This window comes from Pogona vitticeps, chromosome 1 (genome assembly GCF_051106095.1).
Source record: "Pogona vitticeps strain Pit_001003342236 chromosome 1, PviZW2.1, whole genome shotgun sequence".
NCBI lineage: Eukaryota > Metazoa > Chordata > Lepidosauria > Squamata > Agamidae > Pogona > Pogona vitticeps.
Window position 1 is genome coordinate 255137328 of NC_135783.1, and position 20290 is coordinate 255157617.

The 20290-nt window shown below is 41.0% G+C and overlaps 1 protein-coding gene across 2 annotated transcripts in view; it reads right to left on the bottom strand.

Moving 5' to 3' along the window:
- TOLLIP (toll interacting protein) overlaps positions 1–20290 on the bottom strand; it is a 44885-nt gene that overhangs the window by 12907 nt on the left and 11688 nt on the right. For both annotated transcript variants that reach the window (XM_020788741.3, XM_020788742.3), the window contains exons 2-5: positions 20055–20204; positions 17689–17871; positions 9094–9246; positions 6204–6294 (exon numbers count right to left, since the gene is read on the bottom strand). In XM_020788741.3, the coding sequence (XP_020644400.1) occupies positions 6204–6294; positions 9094–9246; positions 17689–17871; positions 20055–20204 (577 nt within the window). The remainder of the gene's footprint in view (positions 1–6203; positions 6295–9093; positions 9247–17688; positions 17872–20054; positions 20205–20290) is intronic.

Sequence of the window (20290 nt, forward strand, 5' to 3'; positions counted from 1 at the left end):
GGAATCCGTCCCAGAAAACATTGGGCGGCCATTTTGAAACCGCCGATCAGCTGTTAAAAAAGCATTGCTTTGCGATGATCGGTTCCTCAAGCAGGGAACCGATCATGGCAAAGCGAAATTCCACTGGGGCGCAGACAGGCGGGCCGGAGGGACAGGACGCGTCCGGGCCTCTGCCTGGGCAGCCGCCGGGCAAACCCAGCGAGCCTTTCCAGGGCCAGCCCTGCAGACAGGGCATCAGCTGCCCAAGGCACTCAGCTCTGGCCTCTGCCTCCGCCCCCCTCCTGCCCACGGCGCCCATCAGTTCGACATGGATGCAGCCGTGCTCCCCGGGTGCTGCAAGGAAGGCCTCCGGGGTTTGTCCGCCTTGGACAGCGAGTGGCGGGAGGAGGGCTCAGAGGCAGGCAGCCGCCTGGGGCAGGAAGGGGCGCACCATCCACCACCAGCCAGCCAACCCCGGATACCCGGTCTCCTTGGCGGAGCTCTCCCGGGGTGCAAATGGGGCAAGGAGGGGGTCTCTGGTCTCTGGCGCGCTGCCCCCTGTCCAGCCACTGCCGCCCTGATCCTGGTCCCAGGCGGGCACCTCCTCCTTTGCAGTGCCTCCCACCCCGACGGCTCTCTGGCTCAGCGCCCCAGGGGTGTGAGCAGGGATCGGGGCCAGGCCCTTCGCCCGTCCTTCCCTCCTCCCGAGGCTCCAATCCGGAGCACCCCCTCTCCCCCCTCCCGCCGTCCCCTATTTATGCACGAGCTCTTGGGGGGGCAGCGTGCGGCGCCTATTAGCTGTTTAAAAAGCATTGCTTTGCCATGATCGGTTCCCCAAGCAGGGAACCGATCATCGCAAAGCGAAATTCCCCCATAGGGAACATCGCAAAGCGATTGCAACAGCGATCACAAATTCTTCATCGCAAAGCGATTTCATCGCTATACGAAGCAATTGCTATGCGAGGCACCACTGTATCTACTTCCTACACTTTTACCACACCCATGTTCAGGAAAACACTATCTATTCTAAACAAAGAAAAAAAGCAGATGAACATTCCTTGCAATTTTTTGAAATATCAAACACAACTATTCACAATTCCCATGTCAAAGGGAAGATCAAAACTGTTATGATGTTCAATCTATACCTAGCATAACGTTCTCCTTCATAATATAAACTGGTAGCATGCAAAAGCAAAAGTACTGACCACTGTTCCATAATGTAAAAACAATTAAGAGAAAAGCATTTTCACTATGTTTGTTGAAATAAAGATCAGATCAGGAAAAAAATTGTAACTTCTAGATGGGTTGTATCAAAACAGCCACAAAAACATTCCTAGTACTTTTTCCAATGAAATGATATCAACAAGGCATGCAAAAGTTAAACAAAACTGTTATAGTCAAAGAAACTAAAAACCAGGGGAGCGGGAATCACTACCCCCAGCTAGATTTGCTGACTTTGTAACCATTTCCCAGAGAGGTACTATAATTCCCCATTTTTTTCACATCATTTGTTTCTGACCTCACGGTTACTTTATTTTTATTTATTTTATTTTATTTATATCCTGCCTATCTAGTCAATTAAGACCACTCTAGTATGTGCCAGCTCAGGATCTGAGATGTATGGGCTAGGGCAGGGGAGTTGTACCTTTCCCCAAAATTTTCACCCAATTCTCTTTTTTAAACATAGTACAGTATATAGAAGGCATTCCTATGAAATACTTCCTCTTTTGTAATAAAATGTGTTTTTTTAAAGATTTCACATACAAAAAATGTATAGTTGAAAATTTGTTATGTAGAATATATAATCTTAGATCTGCAAAGCTGCAAGGGACCCAATGGGTCACCAAATCCAGCCCCTGTCAAGGAGGCACTGTGAAATAATCGAATTCTCAACTACTGGTTCCAAAGCCAGAGACCTAATGTTCTACTGCACTGAGAGAAAAAATTCCTACACTGTAGATGCCCAAACGTTTATGAAGTTTAATCCAGTACAGTGGACCCTCAACTTACAGACGGCTCGACTTACAGACTTTTCCAGTTACAGACTTCTCTGGCCACAAAATTTAGGTTCAACTTGCAGCCGGAGAATCGACTTACAGACCAGAAAAAACAAAACAAAATGGAACAAAAACAGCCGGTTACGGGATTAATCCGTTTTCAATGCATCGTAGGCCAATGGAGACTTGACCTACAGACTTTTCGACCTGCAGCCACCGTTCCAATATGGATTAATTCTGTAAGTAGAGGGTCCACTGTATCAAAATATGCTATTATTTATAATACTAGACTTGTAGAAGACTTTCTATGCCCAGAATCCTACTGCACATTTATACCTGTGGTTACTGGTGTAACTTTTAACAACTTCCACAAGTGAAGAAAACAGCAGGTCAATTGGTTTATTCAATTTTGTTTGTCGTAAACTAAGGCATTTATATTTCTGAAACTGCAATATTTGTGTGCTTGCCTCAAAATGTGCCGTATATCTAAGTAAAAATGCATCATTCATAAATTTCACAAGTATGCAAAACACTGTACAAGCTATTAAATGCATAAATGATTCTGTAAAAACAGTAACATAAAATTAACTATGACAAGAAAATACATGCTGCATTCATATCAAACCAAACACACACACACACCATTTTTAGTTAACTGCTAAGAAACTTGAGGGGAACTATCTACCAAAGGCTTCAATGATTCTGTAAAAGTTGCATCTCTATGAAAAATTTTCACACATCTGATGAAATGGGATCTGGTCCACCAGAGCCCCAAAGGTAAAAAATTAATCTTTAAGATATCCGAAGGCTCTGTCACCTTTAAGGTGATGACTGATTTTTCACTTACATGATCTTTATCATCACTCAGTATACTGAGAGATACAGAAGAGGGCTATTTGTAAAGTGCAAGATGAATAAAGATTGCAGGGTTATCTAATCTGAAGTCTAGACCTAGTAACAGAAACTTAAACAAGCAGAATAGAAAACCTTTACAGAAATGATTGCATGTTCAATTTTTTTAAAAGCCTCAGGTTTATGAATGTGGGATATTGTGCTTCTGGATCCATGATTCAAAAAGCCAGGAAAAGGCCCAATATTGCTGCACAATATGGTGCCTGCATTTTCAGCAGGAAAACGGATGGCAAGTTTTACATAGCAAAGGGTAGCCCAAATGCTGACAACACCAACGGCAGCAGTCAAGATGGTCTACAGCAAAGGTCGTCAACCCCCGGTCCGTGGCCTGTTGACAGTCTGTGGCTTGAGCCCGACCGGGCTGCAAAGACAGACCTCCCGCCCCCCCCCCGGCACGCACTCCTCTCCCCACAGCTATTTTGTGCACGCGCGCACATGCCAATGCCAGCATGAATGCTCCCTCACCCCTTCAGGCATGCACCCCCATGTGCAAAGCAGCTGTGGGGAGGGGAGTGGGGGCCAAGGAGTCTGTCTTCATGGCCTGGCCATGGAGGCAGCCAATAGCTCGGAGGCTGAGCATGGCTTCCCAGCTGCTCACCTCTCAACAGGTCCAAAAAAGCCAGGGTTGGTGCTCCTCACCACCCTCAGCAGGCCAATGCTGTCGCGGGTGCCTCCAGCTCCAGAACCGGCACCTGCAGCTGCTTGCCATTTGAATTTCCCACCGCGGAAGGCGGCGAGGAACCCCACTCCCAGCCTTGTTGGAGCCTGTCAGGAGGCGAGTGGCCGGAGGGAGCCCCCCAGCCATGCTCAGACTCCCAGGCTTCTGCTGGCACCAGCATGCGCTCCTGCACATGCGTGAAGCGGTGGGAGAGTGCGTGTGGGACTCTGGCACATGCGCATCCCCCCAATGCTTTGTGCATGCATCCGAGAGCGTGAGTGCGAGGGAACGCCCTGCCTCCCTCAGAGGCTTAGCCGGCCCGTGGTAGGAAAAAGGTTGACGACCTCTGGTCACAGGATACTTTCTTGTGCTCACTGACATTCACAAAAGGACACCATGCAAGGGAAAAACCCAGATGTTGACTCCTTTGTTAATCAGTTAAGTATTACTCACACAAACACAAAGCAACTGTCAGGGCTTTTCTTTTCAGTAAGTGTAAATGTTTATTCAACTCTGTTGATTGCCTGAACAAAGCTCCAAGTTGTCTAAATCCCCATAAACTGTTCATGTGAGTGAGAGTATGCCTAGTAGTGTCATACAGACCTCCACAGGAATCCTTCTTTCTAATCAGCCTCCTATACAGGCAAGTCAGGGTTATTGGATGTGACTACAATTAAGTATCCAGTCTTCTGATCAGGTTGCTATCCATCACCATTTATCAGCTCTGAAAAGGAAACTATTTCAGATGTAACCACGAAGTGAGCTTCAGTTAGAAATTATATATGATCTGGGACCGAGTACAGAAGTCTTACGTAAGAAACAATGGGGGGGATGAAAAATACAAATCATGTGTACTTTTACACTGAAATTTTTGGGACAAAAAAGTCCCAAACTCAATCAATATGAACTTCACTTTGATCTTTATTCACAGAACAAATTAGTAGGGCATACTGTATCACATACTGGCATACCACGGCATGATGTGGTAACCTTTGAAGAACTCGAGATATCTACTATCCTTTCATCCTTCTGAGGTTGGTAAACTGCCAGCTCAAGGGGGAGGGAGAGTAACCTGCATAACTATGTTGCAAACTGTTCAGAGATGGTTTTAAGAGCTATTGGCAACATATAAGCAACACACTTTACTATCCTGGTCCACAACAAATACTGAAATGAAGCTTTTCATTCATACAATACAATGTGGCTGTAAGTTTAGTAGCATCTATGATAGTGAATACGATGCTAGAACTCATAGGATCTCACTGTGATCAAATGCCAATGAACTTTAAAAGCTGCTTGTCTGCACAACAGCCCTGATGCTAGTTTTTACAGGCCCAGTTTTTATTCCAATGTGCAGTCTACACTGTGGGATCTATTTCAGTTTTTTTGGGCCCGAAAACATGAAAAAGATGTTTGCAGTAAACTGGAGAGCTATATGCTCTCTCAACCCTTGCCTATCTTGACTACTGAGTAAGCTGGGGAGAGGGAACATTGATCAACGCCTATTAACTTTGAATATACAGTAGTGTGCTAATCTCTGATGGAGTATACCCTAGGTAATTACTACACAGCCGCCCTTTTGGGATAAGCCATTTATAAGAAGAGGGTGGCAGTTCAAATCCAGATATTCTTGGAAGAAGCAGCTTAACTTGTTTCAGGCCTAGTTCTGAGCCTCCAGGTACTCTGATGGATGATATCTTTTAGAAAAGCAGGAAGACTGCAACCTTGCTGATTAACCTCTCAGATAACATCAGTGACTTCCTAGACCAGCTCTATTTGCATTGTTTAAATTCTTATCTGTAGAGCTAGTTTCAGAGAGCTGTATCAGATAATTGTATATTGGCCCGTGATGCCTGTACTGTGGAGTACTGTAGATTACCTATCATCTTATCTTTTGCGATGTTTAATATCTACTATGAAGTCATTGGAATCAGTCACTAGGAAATTTGGGACACAGTGTCAGCAGCAGCCATATCTATTAATCTGGGATATCTGAGCCAAACTGAGTTGCACAAGTCCAATGCTTGGTAGCACTGATAAGCTGAATAAGGCCCAATAAACTGGAGCAGAAACCTGACCAAGTGGAGACTTTATTTTTAGCTGATTCCCTGGTCTAGGAATTATTCAATGGCTTCTTCTGGATAAGACTACACTCCCCTAAAAAGTAGGTTTATAGTCTGGAGATACTCGGCACCATCCTTGTCACCAAAGATCCAGGTAAACTTTGTAACTATGAGTGCTTCCTATTGATTGACACACACAACAACCATTCTTGGTTAGGGATTCTGGCCACAGTTGTTCACAAACTGGTATGCTTAGGATTGAATTCCTGCTATGCACTCAACCCAAGGCTCCTCTTAAGTTTCAAAGCAAAAGCCAGCACAAAATATGGAGATTCGGTTGCTGATAGGGGCAGCCTACCATGAGTGTGTAACAACTTTGTTTAATGATCTATAGTGACCCTATTACAAGATCAGTGATGTTTTTAACATATACAAATACACACACACACACTTTTGTGGGATCAATATGCTCGCGGCATATTACAAGTTGGATTCTTTAGAAAACAGAGATTCTCTCTACTCCTGTTCAGAATTATGAACTTTCAAGAGCTTTGCAAAGCTCACATGAAAAGTGAGAACAATGGAATAACATACCTGTTATAGGCACATATCCAACTCCTTGCTGATATACAGTGGGCATCAGGACCACGGGCTGGGGTTGCATCATCATGGCAGCTGGTAAGGACTAGATATCAAAGATTAAACAAAAATACCTGTTTTAGAAACTATTATCAGAAAAAAACCAAGATGTATTTGTTCAAACCCAGTCAAGATATGTCACTTACTGTATCACTAAGTGTATCAAACAATATTTTGTCACCAATCATTAAGAACCACCACTTTTTGGATATTTGACTACGAGTGTCCCTGAATAAATTGCATTTTAAAAAGAACTATTACAATGTACAGATAGTCTTTTTAACGAATAAATGACACTTCTTTAAACTAAACTACCGTAGGTACTTGAAATTATCAGCAGGCAATGTCATGTGCTGTTTCATTTCCGAGGGTGAAAGAGGAAGGAATGCAGAGGTTCCTTTGGTGGACTAGATTCAGAAATGCACAAGCAGAAGTGCTGGCAATGGCACAGTTTTACAATCAGAACTATTAGAAAACATTGCTCAAGAGACAGGATGATGTTCAGCACAACGGGAAGCAGGCTGCTGGATCCAACTCTCTTCTCTCACATAATGGGCTAAACTGGAAAAAGCCTATCTGTGCACAGAAAATATTATGTATGGACAAGATACAACTGTTGTTTTTTACACAAGGAAAGAGAAATGCAGGGTAAAAGTGCTGAAATACATAAGCTTAAGTTACAATTTTGCAGACTATGTGCAGATTTGAAAGATTTCAGCTAACTCATCCCACATTTTAAACTTAATCATAAAGACTCATGAGAAGATTTAAGCACTCATCATTAAATAATTCTTGTCTCTCTTCTCAAAGAAATTACCTTCACAAATTCATATTGTTAAACATTTCTGCAACAGTAAACTTTCTAAATAAAACAATTACACAGCTTAACTTTTCAGAACAATATATGGTCTCCTTATTAAGAAGAAAGTCTTTGGAAAATGGGTATGGAATTTGCATGGGCAAGAATACAGAATATATTGTAAAATGATGGATGTGAGCCAGATCTTCATATATATATTTAGAAGATTGCTTTTTTAAGAAAGATTTGCTAGCAACAGCTACATTTATAAAAACTCCAAACTGTTCCTTTAATCACAGAAGTAATCTGAATATTTTGTGCAAGATGACTTTAAATGCTCTGTAAAGGAAACCTAAAGGTAATTTGCAGTTCTGTGGAGGGAATAGTTGAAAAACCCATAAATCCAAAAAATCTTATCCAAAGAACTTGAAAAAATCATGCTGGCTAGCAACCAGCCTTTGCAAAATGATCCTTTCTCACTGCTTAACATTTAATCATGAACCATGTATTCAGCTTAAGTTTAAGATTATCTTAGTTATCAAACAAATCTCACTTTTCTCTGGGACACTGGAATGGATACTGAAAAGGAGATATTGGCCAAAATCCTGTTTGTGTGGTTATGCTGGTGTACACTGAATCCAGGTACAGTGGTACCTCGACTTACAAACTTAATCTGTTTTGGAACGACGTTTGCATGTCACAAAGTTCGTAATTCAAAGTACCATTTCCCTCTGAAATGCATGGGAACAGAATTAATCCGTTCCAGCATTTCGAAAGGCAAAAAGGCAGGGGGAAAGGGCTGGAAATTCCAATTTCCCGCCCTTTTCCCTGCCTTTTTGGCTTCGGAGCTCTCAAAGGGCTCCCCCCCACACACATCAGAGGAAGCCCTTTGAGAGCTCCAAATGAAAAAGGCAGGGAGAAAGGGCCGGAATTTCAAATTTCCAGCCCTTTCTCCCTGCCTTTTTGGCTTCGGAGCTCTCAAAGGGCTTGCTCCGATGTGGGGGGGGAGCCCTTTGAGAGCTCCGAAGGTGCCGATCGTGGCAGCAGGGACCCCCAGGGATGTCTCCCATGGTGGCGGACAACTAGGTTGAGCTCCGTTCGCAAATCGATGCCAATTTTTGCCAACGGAGCCGTTAGTAAATTAAAAAGTTCATATCTAGGGACGTTCTTAAGTCGAGGGTTGACTGTACTAGAAATAATGAATTTAAACAAATCCAAAGCTTCCTATTTCCGTAACCCCCCTTCCTTTCTCCAGGCTTCCTGTTGCCCTCAAAAAGCCTTTGGAGCCTCAAGATGGAAGGGAGCCTTTAAACAGTCAAAAATCTTTATCAGATTGGCTCCACCACTGGTGATAGTTTTTAACTATTTAAGGCTCCCTCCCACCCATCCCAGGCTACCAAAGGTTTTTCTAAGTCAAAAGGGAACCTTAGGAAGCCTCAGAACATAAAGGGGGTGATGACATAAAGTTTTTCATTTGTTTGAATTGATTATTTCCAGCATCTGAAATAGGTTTAAACAGGCATAACTACACAAACAGGATTTTGTCCAATATCTGTGTTCAACATTAATACATCCCCAGTCTGCAATTTCAACTTGCTCTACAACTATATACATAGTACATCTGAAAACAAGCAGGCAGAGGTAAGTCTGTTGTCACAACACAGAGATTTAGGGGGAAAACATTTTAAATTATTTTTGCAAGATACACTTAGTGATATGAATGTACAAAAACTCACAAATTTCTCAAAATCTTGAAATAATGGAGAACTGATGCCTCAACATGTGGCACTGTGCCCATCACAGGGGAAACTAATGCCAATCTCTGGTGAAGTGAAATTGATGATCTTCCATAAATCCGATTCTTGGTTTTCAATGAGCACTTATTTCATTCCAAGCACTTAATCTCTTCATGTATCAAACAACGTTTGAAGTGCACAGAATAACTGCTGACATATTGGTCCAACCCCAACAAAGTTTCTCTCTGTTTCTTCATAAAACATAGCTCCTCCTATACAGAACAACCCATTGACTTGTTTTTCAGCTTACCGTATATGACATGACCAGATTAATCATTCCTTCTTTGTCATCTCCCTGCCTTCCACTCAGGCTATACCACTCATCTTCTACTTTTCCTTGCTTCAATGATTCTGGAATTGTAATGTGTGTCCAAGCAATGCGGTCATCCATTGAAAAGGCTCGCTAAAAAAAAAAAAAAAAAAAAAGGCAAAAGTGCAGGTAATCAATCCAGAAATTCAAGAATGAGAAAAATATATTTAAAGAAAAAAAGTATTTAGCATTATCACAGTGTAAACAACTTTAAAGTTATAATAGGTCAGGTAATATTTTCATAAAATTTGAGTGTTTACACTGATCTAATTCTCAGAAGTAGGATAGTTTTCCTTCCAAGGAGACAAATGAGTTAATTTGTGAGAAATAGTGGCCCAAACTGGCAAAACACTACTCATGTAAGACAACTGCACATTGACTATCCCTTCTTGTTGTCTTTCATTAATGCTCCTGACCATGCAACTATTTTCATGTCCAATTTTGTAACGTTGAGCATACAAAAGGGAGCCTGCTACATGGAAGGAAAAACTTACATAAGCACCTTTCTGCAATAGCAGCAAACAAGAGCTCTTCAAAGTTGCTGAATACACTTAAGAAAGTCACTATTTTATTGCCATTGTATGTTTCAGAGACTAGTTTCATTTAAATTAAGTAGTCACATACTGTAAAAAATTATTAGCTAGAATCCTGTTGGCGTGACTATGTAGTAAATGGTGACACTGTTATCAGCCTGCAACATGACTTGTTAATTTAAAGTTTCCTATTCACTTATGATGCCAAGACACCTCAGAGATCCCTTTTGACCTGGGGAAGTCTTTGACAGCCTTGAGACAGAAGTGCTTTAAATATTCAAAAATCATAACTGGGTTGCTACTTCTGAGATCAGCACCACAGGTGGTGATATCTGGATATTAAAGCCTTCCCTCCACTTCCTAAGGCTCCTACAGGCTCTCCAGGTCAAAAGGGTTCCCTAGCAAACCTCAGAACCTGATGTGAGGGGGCATTGTTGTTGTTTAGTCATTAAGTTGTGTCTGACTCTTCGTGACCCCATGGACCAGAGCACACCAGACCTTCCAATCTTCCACTGCCTCCAGGAGTTGGGTCAGATTCATGTTGGTTGCTTCAATGACACTGTCCAACCATCTCCTCCTCTGTTGTCCCCTTCTCCACTTGCCTTCACACTTTCCCAACATCAGGGTCTTTTCCAGGGAGCCTTCTCTTCTCATCAGATGGCCAAAATATTGGAGCCTCAGCTTCAGGATCTGTCCTTCCAGTGAGCACTCAGGGTTGATTTCTTTCAAAATGGATAGGTTTGTTCTCTTTGCAGTCCAGGGGACTCTCAAGAGTCTCCTCCAGTACCACAATTCAAAAGCATCAATACTTCGGCGGTCAGCCTTCTTTATGGTCCAGCTCTCACTTCCATACATCGCTACTGGAAAAATCATAACTTTGACTATGCAGACCTTTGTCGGCAAGGTGATGTATCTGTTTTTTAAGATGCTGTCTAGGTTTGTCATCGCTTTCCTCCCTAGAAGTAAGCATCTTTTAATTTCGGGGCTGCTGTCACCATCTTCAGTGATCATGGAGCCGAAGAAAGACAAATCTGTCACTGTCTCCATATCTTCTCCTTCTGCAATGGGGTCTCGACTTACAAACTTAATCCGTATTGGAAGGCAGTTTGTAAGTCGAAAAGTTTGTAGGTCGAATCTGCATTTCCCATAGGAATGCACTGAAAACCATTTAATCCGTATCTGCTCTTTTCTGTCCATAGAAACTAATGAGAAGCTGCTATTCCGCCTTCTACCACTAGAGGGGGATAATTTTTCTTTTCTTTTTTCCTTAGGTCAAGAAAAGTTCAGGAAAGGAGTGGAGGAGGCAGGGAACAGTTTGGAAAGCACTTTTGAAACCTTTTTTTTCAACGAAGCCAATTTTAAAGAATGTTTTAAAGCAAGTTGTGCTGATTTTTTCAGCACAAAGACACACAGGCAGGAGTCTGGAACTCACACCTCAGCCTTTTTAGGTGCTGAGCAAGCCTCCGGAAGCCTTTTCAGAGCCAGCTGATCAGCTGTTAGGCGGGGAGGGGAGGGGGCAGGAGCAGAGAGGAATACAAAATGGCTGCCAGGCTCCCTGCTGGGTGTCAGCTTTTAGCTGTTTGGTGCTCTTTTTCCTGCAGTTCGGGGGCTACCAAGGCCTGGTAAGTGACTTTCTTTTATTTATTTTTAAGTTTCTGACCCTTTTTTCCCCTCCAGAAGCCTCTAAGGGGAGGAGGGGGCACTTTTTTTCCTGTTCGTAACTCGAAGGAAGTTCGTATGTCGAGTCATTTCCCTATCGGGCGGGTTCGTAAGTTGAATTGTTCGCGAGTAGGGTCGTTCGTAAGTTGAGACCCCACTGTATTTCCCAGGAGATGATGGGACCAATGGCCATGATCTTAGGGTTTTTTTTAATGTCGAGCTTCAGACCATTTCTGTGCTCTCCTCTTTCACCTTCAATAAGAGGTTCCTTAATTCCTCATCACTTTCTGCCATCAGAGTGGTATCATCTGCGTATCGGAGGTTGTTGATATTTCTTCCAGCAATCTTAATTCCGGTTTGGTATTTATCCAGTCCTGCCTTTAATATGATGTGTTCTGAATATAAATTAAATAAGCTGGGAAACAATATACAGCCTTGTACTCCTTTCCCAATTTTGAACCAATCAGTTGTTCCATATCCAGTTCTAACTGTTGCTTCCTGTCCCACATTGAGATTTCTCAGTAGATAGATAAAGTGGTCAGGCACTCCCATTTCTTTAAGAACTTTCCCTAGTTTGTTGTAATCCACGTAGTCAAAGGCTTTTGCGTAATCAATGAAGCAGAAGTAAATGTTTTTCTGGAACTCTCTGGCTTTCTCCATAATCCAACATATATTAGAAATTGGGTCTCTAGTTTTATGCCCCTTCGAAATCTAGCTTGTAATCAGTCCATATACTGCTGAAACCTACCTTGTAGGATTTTGAGCATAACCTTGCTAGCGTGTGAAATGAGTGCAATTGTACGGTAGTTGGAGCATTCTTTGGCACTGCCTTTCTTTGAGATTGGGATGTAGATTGATCTTTTCCAACCCTCTGGCCACTGCTGAGTTTTCCAAACTTGCTGGCATATTGAGTGTAGCACCTTAACAGCCTAATCTTTTAAGATTTTAAATAGTTCCACTGGAATGCCATCACCCCCACTGGCCTTGTTCTTAGACATGCTTTGTAAGGCCCACTTGACTTCACTCTCCAGGATGTCTGGCTCAAGGTCAGCAACCACACTATCTGGGTTGTCCGGAACATCCAGAACTTTCTGGTATAATTCCTCCGTGTATTCCTGCCACCTCTTCTTGATGTCTTCTGCTTCTGTTAGGTCCCTACCATTTCTATCCTTTATCATGTCCATCTTTGTTTGAATTTTGCTATAAGAAACTGATGAATTTTGTTTGAATTTTGCTATAAGAAACTGATCCACAATCAGCTCCAGGTCTTGTTTTTGCTGACTGTATAGAGCTTCTCCATCTTTGGCTGCAGAGAACAGAATCAATCTGATTCCAGTATTGCCCATCTGGTGATGTCCATGTGTAGAGCTGCCTCTTGTGTTGTTTGAAAGGAGTGTTTGTGATGACCAGCTTGTTCTCTTGACAAAACTCTATTAGCCTTTGCCCTGCTTCATTTTGAACTCCAAGAACAAACTTACCTGTTGTTCCTTTTATCTCGACTCCCTACTTTAGCATTCTAGTTTCCTATAATGACAAGAATTTGGTGTCAGTTCTAGAAGGTGTTGTAAGTCTTCATGGAATTGGTCAATTTCAGCCTCTTCAGCTTCGGTAGTTGGTTCATAAACTTGGATTACTGTGATGCTGAAAGGTCTGCCTTGGATTTGTATTCAAATCATTCTATTATTTTTGAGATTTTATCCCATTACAGCTTTTCCCACTCTTTTGTTGACTATGAGGGCTACTCCATTTCTTCTACGGGATTCTTGCCTGCAATATAACAATCATCCAAATTGAATTCACCCATTTTCGTCCATTTTAGTTCACTGATGCCCAGGATGTAAATGTTTATTCTTGCCATCTCCTGTTTGACCACATCCAGCTTAGCAAAGTTCATAGATCTTACATTCCAGGTTCCTATGCAGTATTTTTCTTTGCAGCATCGGACTTTCCTTTCACTTCCACGCACATCCACAGCTGAGTGTCCTTTCGGCTTTGGCCCAACCACTTCATTAGCTCTGGAGCTACTTGTACTTGTCCTCTGCTGTTCCTTAGTAACATGTTGGATGCCTTCTGACCTGAGGAGCTCTTCTTCCCGCATCATATCTTTTGGCCTTTTGTTTCTGTTCATGGAGTTTTCTTGGCAAAGAAAGTGGCTTGCCAGTTCCTGTTCCAGATGGATCGCATTTAGTCAGAATTCTCCACTATCACCTGTCCATCTTGGGTGTCCCTGCACGGCATAGCCCATAGCTTCTCTGAATTACTCAAGCCCCTTCGCCATGACAATGCAGCAATCCATGAAGGGGGCAGCAATCCATGAAGGGGGCATAGGGAGCTTTAAATTAAATCAAATTAAATTAAGAGTAACTTCATGGGCCAAAAATGTCATAGCCATTTAGGGCTGCATAATTATGCAAGAGGATTTCAGCCAGCATACACAAATAAGACTAAAGATCTTAAATCCAAATAGTTTGGGGCTTATCTACTTCCTGTAGGGTCCTGTAAACAGAATGAAAACTGAACAAATATTTCAGACATTTAGGGAAAGTTAAAAGGGACGAGCAATAAGTTACCTATGTATAACATACAACATCCTCTGTCTAAACTATGTCCTGTCATAAACTACAGTCAAAATCTTGTGGCAAAGATAAGGAAAAATTGTTTTTAAAATGTGCTTATTCATTAACTTCAATGGAAGGCAAGCAAGACTATTTCAGGCTCTGCCAATAGCTTCTCTGAAATAACCTGTCAGTTTCTCTTAGATGAATGGGGAATTTCTGGCTCACAGGTCAGATTCAGCTCACAAGGTCTCCTCATCTCAGTCTTTGGAAATTGAGAACAAAAAATGTATTGATTAGAGTTAATACACATCAGAGTAAGAGCAGTCGGAACCTCAAAAAAACATGACTTCCCATCAGAGAGTATTCCCTCTACATTTTCAACAAAATACTCAAAGGAAGGGAATCCCCTCATAACTTTATCCAGAATAAATACAAGAACTTTTCATTTAATGTGACATAACTGAAGAACAAATTCATGTGTGTGACAGAATCTTGGCCAATCTGCATGGTAACGGGAAAGGAGGCTGGTGGTTGCAGGTGGCCAGTCTATTCAGGAAAGCCTGAAAGAGGAGGGACCTGGAGAGAGCTGAAATGAGAGGGGAGTCAGAATGTAACTGAAGACTGTGTTTTGGGCAGTTGGGCTGTAACTGGAAAAAGCTGATACTGAAATCTGTTTCCTTATAAGTTGTTGCTTTGTAATAAAGAGAAAATCATTTTTTCCATCCTTTAATCTTTTGCTCTAATACGCTTAATGGCTGGAGTTATTAAAAGTTAAAAGGCAGGTTATTTTAAATGTGACAGACTTGGATAGGTGCTGTCACCATGTGCATTTTACTTAAGCAGGGAGATAGGAAATAAAATCAAATTTATTCTTTCTTATGTGTGTGCAGGTCAAATCACCTGAGCATCTGCGCAACATTACACTAGTAACTCAGTTCACAACAGCAAAATTATTTTTACTTGTTAATAACAATTATTCAGAAATTAGAATATCTTTACAATCAGACTGGAATGAAAACTCATACTAGAAGTTTACTTCAAATATGACAAATTGTGGGAAACAGTATTCAACAGTGCAACTATTTTTAATTTATCTGCAGCTGAAGAAGCAAAAAAAGAGGACTAGAAATTTATCCATCCCCATGCTGCTGATGGTGAAAATATCAAATTGCTGGCATGTGTGGAAAAAGAGCAAAAGAAGGATTAAACAGTAAATCAATGTGTTATCATAGTAACAGTCTCTGCTACACTTATCAAAACTGAAAACAAAGATTGCAGTGCATTCCTTGGGAGCAAAAAGGCTGAAACTAATACTGGTGAAGCAGCACAGTCCTTTATTTCTCCACTCCTGCTACTATTCTCTTTTCAGTGGGCAAAGCCTCAAGTTGTGCAAACGGACTTTTCTTGCATTTTATCCTCCTCTTCCTGCAGTCCACAGCAATTCCATAAAATTGCCCTGCAGGGATCACAGCCAACTGCAGTAGATATTAAGGATACAGCCTTCTAACGTGCCGTCTAATTTTCTGCCCTGCTGGGCACGGAATCCATCTCTCTCTCTCCTCTCTCTCTCTCTTGTGACTTCGACCCAGCATGCACACAGGATTTTGTCACAACTGAAATCAAAAGGGTTCAATGCAATCGCTGCATGGAGGAGGAAGAGAGCTGCATGGAAGGAGGTGGAGTTGCACATACATGTCTTGGTGGGAACCTTGCATCCTTCCCATTTTAGAACACAACCCTTCCCATTCTTTTGATGGAAACAGTTCCGTCAGTGGGATGCAAGTGGATAAAGCCCTTTAAATTAAAAAAAAAATTCTATCAAATGAATACAGACTTAGTTGTATATCCTGTCCCAGTGAGAAATGGACTAATGAATGTCATTATATAGAAGTTAGAAGCCTGAAAAAAAAACCAAGCTGTATTTATATTCTAGGACATTTACAAATCACTTACTTTCATGGCTATTCAATTCAGTTTTTTAATAATACCAAACCCAAAGCAAAAGGTAAGAGGCAAATACAGCTCCTAAAATTTCGAATCCTAGAATCCTAAGTATATCTGCATTGCTTAACTCCACTGAAGCAAATGACTTTTAATATAGCTTTGTTTTTAGCCACTTCCCATAGAAGCATGACCTATATGGATCCATGCGTGTCATACCATAGTTCTTTGTTCACCTTCAGAGGAAAGTGAACAGTCTAATGAAAGAGACACAAAATATTCTGATCTCATTCTGCCAGTCCTCTAAGAATCCCTACTAGGCATGGACCGCCTTCAAACTGCCCTTGTTCTACACAAAATGCAAGCAGATTTTATGTTTCTATTCCAGCCATTGAGAATACAGTAGGACCACAGTATCTGCAGGAGATCGGTTCCAAGCCCCCCATAGATGTTGAAAAACATGAAAGTAGTGAATGCATGTTCTCTGGTTCCTTACATCCTGGAAATTATATGGGGGGGCACTATTTAGTATTTTCAGGCAGCAGATAAGTGAATCAGTGAATACTGATCCCACAGATAGGAGGTCCTACTGTATTCACCTGACTCCTGAGGGTTCAGCAGTGAAAGGAAGATGGCTGCAGGCTGCAGGCAGAGATTCATTACTCTGCTGTTAATCCACTACAGTTCTAGGCTGAAAGCAAAGCCTCAAGTAAAATCAGCACAGAATGCAAGTAGGGTGGCAGAAGAGACATAGATCCTTCCATTCTTCTGCAATTAAACCAACTTATTTCTCACCTGTGATGGTGCAAAACCTCACAGTGGTGGTTTCTAATTTACAAATATCTCATGGTGGCAAATATCTTACAATGGTAGTCCTAATTTATAAGACTGGATTAATAACCTTAAGAGAATCTAGGACTGGAGGCAATCACTCAGACAAGTATCACTATTTTCAAAAGACTGCAGGGGACCAGTTCAGAAGGGCCACTCCACATCTGGATAGGATTGAGGAGGATTTTCTTTGTGCAAAGCAGCCCTGGTTGGACATCACTTTCTCCGAAGACGTCACGTGACATTATCACTGTTAAGAAACTGTTTTATGCCACAGTAAACATTTCCCTACTTGCCATGGGCACGACTTTCCTAACAGACGCAGCTCTATGAACAGAAATAAGATTAGGGGATGATCTCCCTTCCTCCTACAGCCCTCCCCAAATAAGCCCTTTTTAGGTAATTGTGAGTGCCATGCTTTTCCCACTGCAGATGGCTGGGGGTGGGGAGGGAATCAAGAGAAAATCCTGACATTACCAATGCTTAGAGTTGGACTTAACCCCATGAAGATTCAAGTACCAAGAAAGATTCCTGAAAGGAAGGTAATGCTTAAGAAAACTCTTTTGGGGGTTGTGTTTATTTTGTTTTGTATACTGCTAATGTGGAGGACCTAAATGAGAATTTCAGAGGAAAGAGGGTTCTTTTCTCCTTTTTAAAAGGAAGCCATTTTTACTGGAGTTCAGAAAGGATCATTATCCTTTAACATGTTTTAAAGGTTCTCACCCATCTATTTATTTGTTTTCATTTACAGAAAAGAGCTGTTCATTTAGTGATGAATACTATTCCTATGGGCAGAGATATTAGAATATGTATGGTTAAAAACAAGCCTACGAATTTAGGATCATCCTAAGCTTGATACAGTAACGAAGTTCCATCAGGATGTCAAGCCCTGCTGCCAAGAATGATTCAGGCAGAATGTTGTCTTTTTGGATGAATTTAAACTGAACACCAGCTGTGTCCAAAAAGTCCAATCTTGACAGATTACAGCTAAAATAAACACAATTTGCACTTACCTCATCAAATATTTCGAGATAGAAAGAATCCACCCCAGGGGGAACAGTACACTGAATAACTTTGTTCCATCTGGGATTTTTGGCTCCATTGTGAGCTGTAGGCGTTTCGTAGACAGCATAACCAAGTCGTATTCTGCAATATGGATCCATGCGTGTCATACCATAGTTCTTTGCCAATTTTGCCTGAGGAAATATACAAAAAGAGAATTAATCATCTTGATATTACTTTTTAATGGCATCCCTAGAACAAAACATTTAAACCTTTCAGCTGTAATCAGCATATTAATGGTTGTATTAACCAGTAAGAAGGATAGTTTTATAAACAATGTCGATTTAATATAGAAATGAAAATCAAGACTCCTGCCAAACTATTTACATTTGCTCACTTTAAATTTAGTCCACCTGGTCACAACATTCTAGATCACATCCTGCTGTCACCATAAAGGAATGCACTTACACCCACTCAGCTGGCATAGGTCTAGTTTAATTCATATTTGTAAGATAATTACATATTACAATTACATCTGACATGTGATACAGTCCATAAAAAAGGGAGATAACAGGAGTTGTGTGTTAAAAGACATTAACAAAGAGACTGTAAGACTCTGCAGAACAGTCAGCACAAAGAGCTGAAAACCATGTCTCCAGGCCTAAAGCAACTCACAAAATAAACCACAATAGGACACAAATTATTATGAAATGTAAAGATAATATTCACAGGATGTTCAGATCCTTGTCTTTGAAGAATGAGGCTGTAACATGCAATGTGAGAATGTATGAGAATAAATATTCCTTGTGGATATTCGATATACACTGGACATCCAGTGTGGTGTTGTTGATAGGAGACAAACTAGAACTCAGGAAACCTGGGTTCCCCTCAGCCATGGAAGCTGGGGGTGTGGAATGGATAAAACCACTCCTTTAATATTTCACTTATATTGAAAGCACTATTATGGTTGCTGTAAGTCAGTTCTGACTTGACAGCACATAACAATAACAAAGCACAGGGTTAGGGTTCTGGTCCTTCACAGATAAAAATAGGCCATGAGCCTGCAGAATGGGAATGCTTCTAATTATTATTTTTATTTATCTAAAACAAACATAAACAAAAATACACAAATCAAAATAGAATGGGAATGCTTCTAACAGTCTCATGGTTACCAATATCTTTTTTTTCCAAGCTGCATCATTGGAGTGGATATTCACATATAAATGATACGTTACATATAATGACATGTTGGTTTAAAATTGCATAGCCTTCCCATTTCTACAAACATGAGCTACGTTTTACACGCACTCTCTTTTGAAGTTCAGGAGCAACAGTAGCACAGTAGGAGAAAGATATCAAATCCACATTTAACCACTAATTTTTCAGAAATAGCTCTTCCAGTTGGTCCCAGGAAATTCTCAAACAAAAAAACTGAGTACGTTTAGTTCTTTGGGAGCATTGCAACATCTGTTCATCCTTTTCCTAAGTGTGACATCTTCTTAGGTCATTGCTTATCTCTTGTTCATGCATACATGTATTAGTTCTGCTGTTTGTAATCCACCCATAGTTTAATTTAGGACTCATCTTATATACTGTGAGAGGTTATTCTATTCTTCTTTTCAAGGTATATACAGACCAAAGTAACATATGCCTAGGCAACATTTCTCCAAACTGTTTCAAGGCCTTTTATTCAGATTTTCTAGTCATACCAATATACTCAAATAATTGGTGCACTATGCTTTTCATTTTCAGGAGAGGATTATCACACTAACATTTTAGATATAGACTACATTTAACACTAACATTCCATTTTAAAGCCATCATCAACATTTTAAATGGCCATTGTTATATGAGAAAAACCTGTTAACATGGAACACATGTTTGCTTAGTTCTCTCAAAGTAGATGCTGCAGAATTTTCTCGGGAGAAGATTATATTACAGAGAAATTATGCAATTCTTAATCTAATTAGCATTTAATACTGTGAAACATTTCATCTCATCAGATCAGCACTACACTTATATACAGGACCTAATGAATTTCTTTTAAATCTATTGTTAGCTACCCAAACATAATGATCACAGAACACTATCTTACATCACATCACAATAAGGCACAAATCATCTTGCCTAGATCTGCTGATACAACACAAATGGCATAAACATTTGGATCCAAATTGCCTTATAGAATTACAGTAGTCATTGTATCTGTTGCATACTAACTTATGTGGCTCAGCATGCAGCTAGCAATATATATGGTGATTTCTTTAATCGGGACAATTTTCCTCCAGAACATATGCCATTTGTGTATTTACACAAGAAGATTTTAGCCTAAGCATTCAGAAGTATGGCAAAATTACACATGCACTTTTCAAAATACCTGTACTACAGTGATGCTCAGTCTCCCAACAGTACCCATTGCTCCTCCGTACTGCAACTGTTGAGCTGCTTGAGCATCCAGTTGGATTTGCTGTTGTTGCTGTGTTGGGGTGATGCGAAGAAAATCCTGAGGAAGTTCACCAATATAAACCTGTGAAGGAAAACACATTAAGGAATGAGATAATCCATTCTAATACCTCCTGCATTCTCTCATTGGCTATTTTAGAAATTATTTCA